Genomic DNA, 6,000 nt, shown 5'->3' with positions numbered 1-6,000 from the left:
CTCCGAACCGACTTTGGAGAACCCTAACCAAGATCCTTACCACACAACAAATGGCAATCTACAAGCACTGTTAGCTGAGTATGCTTTGACACTGTGTAGTTTTGCGAGTTTAAGAAAGAGTAACCTGGTGGCATTCTGGGAGTCTGTGTTCCAGGAGGTAGATCAAAGTTCCCTGACAAGGTCACCAATTTGAAGTGGCCATATTAAAAACATATATAACTCAATCTATAAAGCCAAAAACCCCAGAGTGTTCACTTTTTTTAAAGGAAAAGGGCAGACACTCCATATTGACAAAAAATGTTTATTATCTTTCGCAATACCGATAACTAATACTGATATAAAATGAAAATCATAACGTTGTCATGATATATATATATATATATACATTTTATCTATATACAATATATTTATAAAGATGAACTGTCATATATTACATTTACTCTACGTGAACATGTTATAAATAATTGACATGGCATAGTTGGCTCCCAACTCCTGAGTTCCATAAAAAAATACATTAGCTATTAAAAAACAACTACTTTAGACTACAAGTTAACCTGCTGCAAGACACGTTATTTGTGTGCATTGTTCACTGTCATGTTATATGTTATGTGGTTGTAGTGACAGGGATAACTAAAGAAGGAAATAAATAAACAAATGCGCATCCATAAAGTGAATAGATAGACAGTCAGTTTCATGTGCTTGCTGATGCAGAGCACCTGTAAAAGGTTTATGTAGATTTTGTATATTTTATTTACTTGCTTGCACTAATTTACACGTGTGCTTGCACCAAGAACAATTACCCATTAGTATAACCATGGACTCCTATTGGATCAGAATCTGTAAGACGACAAATTCTAGAAGATTTTCTTTTAAGTCCCAGCAGACTCCGACTGTGCAGTCTATGTCTATAGAAGTGCCCAGGCCCGGCTAGTTTATTTAAACAGTGCTTCATTGCATGCATGAAATTAAGTTCAACACATTTATATGGTGGGCTACCACAGTGAACTGCTTCTATTGACAAATTAATATACGAAAACCCATACACTATGAGTACACGGGCAATGTGACTTTTAAAAGAACATTACTGAATATTACTGCATTAGAGCACCTAAAACGACCACAGAAAAGATGGTGAAATGCTAAAAAGTGAAGCGCTAAACACCGAGAGCAGTCTTTTCTAAGCACGCCCACTTTTGGCAGGAAAAGAAATTGCAGCAACTATGTTTTTTCCAAAGATCACAATTTGGAAAAGATGAACCCAGGTGTCCGTGTTCCAGTAAAATGATTCCCAGCGTCCTCCTTCCTTCACCCAAGCAACACAGCGCCCTCCTAGGGACGACTCTCGCATTACACTAATTATAACTGGCTGCTAATCAAAGATGCTGACAAAAGCATGAAGGCGGGCTTGTTTGATTGGGCAGTTCATATGAAATGAAGATAGAGATCGAAACCACGCTTTGTCTATAGGTTCCACATCAGGCAGAGAAACAGAAGGACTAAATAGACTTGATGGACCATTTCTCCTGTGAATGTCTTTGTTCTAACTTCTGATACAACTCTCAAAAGGGCACTTCAAAATATTTTGCCTGATATTTTGGGAAGAAAGAAGTGTGGATGAAAGTACAGTAGTAAAATATCTTCAGTGCAAGAAAATGTCAGCATGGGAATAAGAAACGACTATCAGTAGTAAGAATTTTGTACAACCTACTTCGAGTAAAACTTCATTAGAGAGATGACCTAAGGCATGTACGTATTCTCTTCTCCATCCATTATGAGAAACCTGCAGCTTCTGATGCAAATGTTCGAATACTAATGATCACAGTGGTTTCTTTTACTAAAGCTTCTAAATGACACAAACTATTATATATATACATTTTCTCTAAATAGCTCAGAGCTAATCCTTCATTTGTTTTTACGTTAACAATGCTATTATCTGCAATATTGACAAATGGTAGACACTCAGTGTCAATAAACAATACCTATTTCAATTATAGAAAAATATACATATATAAATCCTTACATCAATGACAAATACTCTACAGCCCCGGGGCGTGCACTGCTCCTTGACAAGTCCTTCATTTAGGCCTTATGGTCCACAGTGAAAGGTCCCCTTTCCTTGGCGGTCCTTCACTGAAGGCCGGCAGATTGTCAAACGCATGCATATCCAAAAAGGCACATATTCAAGACCAAACAAATTTCCAGTGATTTCCAGATTTGTCAGCAGAAACTAAGTTCGGCTGGATCACAAAGTCACGCTACACCGAAAGCGTGCAGCAGTTCTGAAACTTGTTCTCTTGATGCAATAGTTCTGTTTCTTCACTAGAGAAAGCTGTGGTGTCCATGTCGTCAGAGTGATATCCCGACTGGTAGCCACTTGTTTGGTGGGAAGTTGAAGACATGACAGATTCCTTGCTTTTGCTGGACACCAGCACACTGTAAAAAAAAGTTGAAATATGTCAGAATAAAATATGCTTACTTTCATAAGATGACCCAGTGCCCCTCTCCAACTTGTGTAGATACAATATTATGAATGTGTGAAAATAAAAAGCCCCTGGATTTTTCATAATTCTCAATACTATGAACGCCCATTTTATAGCGACTTCTTGCATAACCAAGGAAATATTTCCAGCTTGTTGGGTAAAATAGCACAAGGCCATAAACATAGGAAAAGTAGGAAGCTCAGCGAACCACAAATAGGCAAATATTTGAAATTTACATGGTACTTCAATTATGTAATAAAAACGTTGTATAACCTTATAGATAAACTTGATTCATAGATTCACTTTTGTAGAAAAAAAGTTTGCTGAATTATGTAACTACACTGACTAAATATAAATGAATGATTCTCAAAAAGTCAGAAATGTACCGCTATAGTCCTATGTGTATATTCGGAGTCAATTCCGAATTGCTTAGAATTGTCGAAGAAGCTGAGGTGTTTCCTGTGATCCTGAAACTGTCCGAATCCATAGAGTACTCCTACACATGAAATATTTTGCACATAGAAAGGTACATTTGTACAGTGCATCCCCACATGCAGAAATATCATGTAAATTAAATTTTCCGTGCAAAAGATGCTTTTGTTTCTCCATTCCACCAATTTTAGAGGTGTTGCCTTTTCTTCTATTTGCTGAAACCAGATTTACTCTACCTTTTACAACAAGCAAATCCCTAAATGCGGAGCAGTAAATCTTTGATAAACGTTTGTGAATACTCACAAACCTAGTGTTTACCTACTTTGGCATGTGTCCTCACCATGGTACACCTACGAACCTATCCTCAGGAAAGCTTGGATCACATGGCCCTTTCACCGAACTAGCATCATTTTCTGTATTTATGAGGGCAAACCGACGTCCTCTGAATCATTAAATTATATTTGTATTTGTAAATTAAGAAAGTCCTGCACCTAAGTGTGACTTACGTGTGTAAATACCTTGACGACAGTATTCTTTTCAGTCAAAATTAGGTTTCATTTTATTTTCAGTGCGCTGCAGATCAGTTTTTATTATATATAGAACTATCAATATATAACTACGTAGCTTTGGCAACAATCGGATCAACAGGAGAGAGTTGAAAGGCTGAGTCAATCTAGATGGAATACGAAGCTGTACTCGTGAGGGACAGAAGACTGCACAGCAGGTGCATAAACCACCTGTGCTATCTGACTTTAAGAGCGCTTTCTGCTTTCAAATCAAATAATTCCGAACATTAATGAAGTAAAGTTAATACAAACTCGCACAATTCCTTTAGATTCAGTGTAAAGATGTGCAGAGGATGGAGGTCTGGTCGTATAGAACCTGTACCAGAATCCGAACCAGCCATTTAAACAGGTGATTGCGTGAAGAGCAATGGTGTAATATATATGCAAGTAACCAGAAAATAGGAGGAAAATTACAAGAATCCAAACTTACAAACAAAAAAAGCAGGTCAGAGCAATAGGCTTTGCACGCCGGGATTGAGGACCAGTCGCAGTGATTCACAGAAATGCCTGCAGGCCTGACCCCAGCCGCTGTGCAACGATAGTGCAGAAGTGGACACTGGCCGCCTTGTTTTCCGCCTGACTGGCCTCTCCAGTTTCCCATTTCCGCTTTCCACGCCTGGGTGCCCTGAGCGCGTTCACAGGAGTTCTGTGCGACTGGCCCCTGGGCGCACTGACTGCAGCGTTGCGCCCGCGGGTCTGTGGCCAGCCTACGGTGGCAACTGACCTCTGAGGTCAAGGAGCCGCTATTCAAGACAAGACAATGGCGGGACGGGCCGCCTTCCTGCCACGAAAACGAGCAGGGCAAGTGCCGTTGTTGTTAGTCGGGAGAGTGACGGACGGAATGACAAGCTGACAGACTCGGATCCCAAGAGCAGTCACTCGGTAGACATGTGCACGTGATGCTGCTGGAAACTGCCTCAAAGCGCTCTAAGCGGTACAGATGTGTACAGTGAAAGCCGGAGATTGTCACGAAGGGAGACCGGACGGTTGTCATGTATTAAAACATTGTCATCCTCCAAATCAACTGCAGTTTGTACACCAGAAAGCATTAAATGATGACCCCTAATGGACAGGTGTCAGGTGCCGTATGGCTGAGTGGAGGGGCCAATCTTGGGCATGTGACTGAATTGGATGTAGTGTCAAAAAGGTAAATCAAAGACATAGAACTATTGTTTACTCGTGTCTATATTTTAGTGAAAAAGGTGGTTCTCAGGCCTCCCTGAAACGTCTAGGAGACGACCTCATACCACAAGTAGGGAGAGAGATTTTAACTGTAGCAATTTCTTAACAGAATGGTTGGGTGGCAAGTAGCGTTTGGGATGCTGACCCCAGGCTTCTGCTGGGTTGATATGGTTGGAAGGACTTAGAGAGCTACTTAATGGTACTATAGTGCACTCTGAGGCCAGGGTTGTGAAGTTTGGGCTCTCTTAGACAGGGAGCCAAGGGAAGTGTTTTAAAGCCAGAGGAGATACACTTGCAACAATAAAAGCAAAAATGGAGTCCAGCTGCATGGTTCTGGGCTTCTTTTTGGACTGCAGATGGCATCACAGTGGTCTAAATGGAAACCGAGCACCATGTGAACCAGTGATATCTTGCAGGAAGCTGGCAGTAAGGGAAGCGTGATGCAGAAAGTGTTATGGGTGATTTCACTGACGCATCTGTGGCGGCCAGTGGACTCCCCTAGTGACTCTAGTTAAATGAAAGGTAGGGGAGAAAGTTCCACTCGTGCACAAGTAGGATTCTTAGTTTGCTCACTGTAGAGTGGGAGCCAATGGAGCGTACTGCAGTACTGGGTTTCTTTCCAGCCACCTTCTCAAGGTCCCCGATCCTTCCTTGAAGTCTTCTGCAATTTATCTAACTAGTCTTATCATCAAGCAACCAAGTCGTACTCATAAGCCTCATAAGAATGAGAGTTTGCATCACATCTACACAGTTCAAACCCGTGACCTACTAGTTGCACGGTTCTACAGCTTTGGCAAACTTATGGAACAGCATGTAAGATTACAAGTCAAGATCATTAATTTACTTTTGAATAGAGAGACACATTCTGGCACTTTAGTTAGACGTTTGCTGTTGCTAGCTAAAAACAAGACTATTTTGTTGCCAAGATATTTGAACTCAGAACCAGGCAATATCTGTCCCATCCCTATTAAGATCCACTTGTGGACCTCTACTGAGCACATCAGCTTGTCAGCTAAGACTCACCTGAAGGAGTTTGATGGTTTGCCTGTTGTGTTTCCCAGGGTCTTCAGTTCTTCTGAAGCAAGGACCATCCCGCTGTCTGTTTGATTATCCTATTAAAGTGATATACATATCAGAGTATGAGGGATTAGAATATGTTCATTAAAAAAACAGATAAGGAGTCAAAGTTTATATATATATGATCTTACCTCCAAAACCACTTTGACTATCGGTTCCAGTGGGACATCATCAAAAGTCTTCACGCTTGCAGGCCGGCTTTTCCGTTTACTACTCTCTAGGTAACGACTGCAAATGAAAGAAAAGCACAGCTAAACAACTAT

General features: G+C 40.8%; 1 protein-coding gene across 1 annotated transcript in view; it reads right to left on the bottom strand.

The window, feature by feature from the left end:
* Nucleotides 1-287: 287 nt before the first annotated feature.
* KDR (kinase insert domain receptor) overlaps nt 288-6,000 on the bottom strand; it is a 75,502-nt gene continuing 69,789 nt past the window's right edge. Inside the window, exons 28-30 of the mRNA XM_078678186.1 lie at nt 5,869-5,965; nt 5,684-5,772; nt 288-2,433 (exon numbers count right to left, since the gene is read on the bottom strand). Coding sequence (XP_078534312.1) covers nt 2,256-2,433; nt 5,684-5,772; nt 5,869-5,965 — 364 coding nt within the window. The 3' untranslated portion in view covers nt 288-2,255. The remainder of the gene's footprint in view (nt 2,434-5,683; nt 5,773-5,868; nt 5,966-6,000) is intronic.

This window comes from Lissotriton helveticus, chromosome 2_2, assembly GCF_964261635.1.
Source record: "Lissotriton helveticus chromosome 2_2, aLisHel1.1, whole genome shotgun sequence".
In the NCBI taxonomy this organism is placed as follows: domain Eukaryota; kingdom Metazoa; phylum Chordata; class Amphibia; order Caudata; family Salamandridae; genus Lissotriton; species Lissotriton helveticus.
The sequence above is the reverse complement of the archived record's forward strand: the minus strand, read 5'-3'. Positions and strand labels throughout refer to the sequence as shown.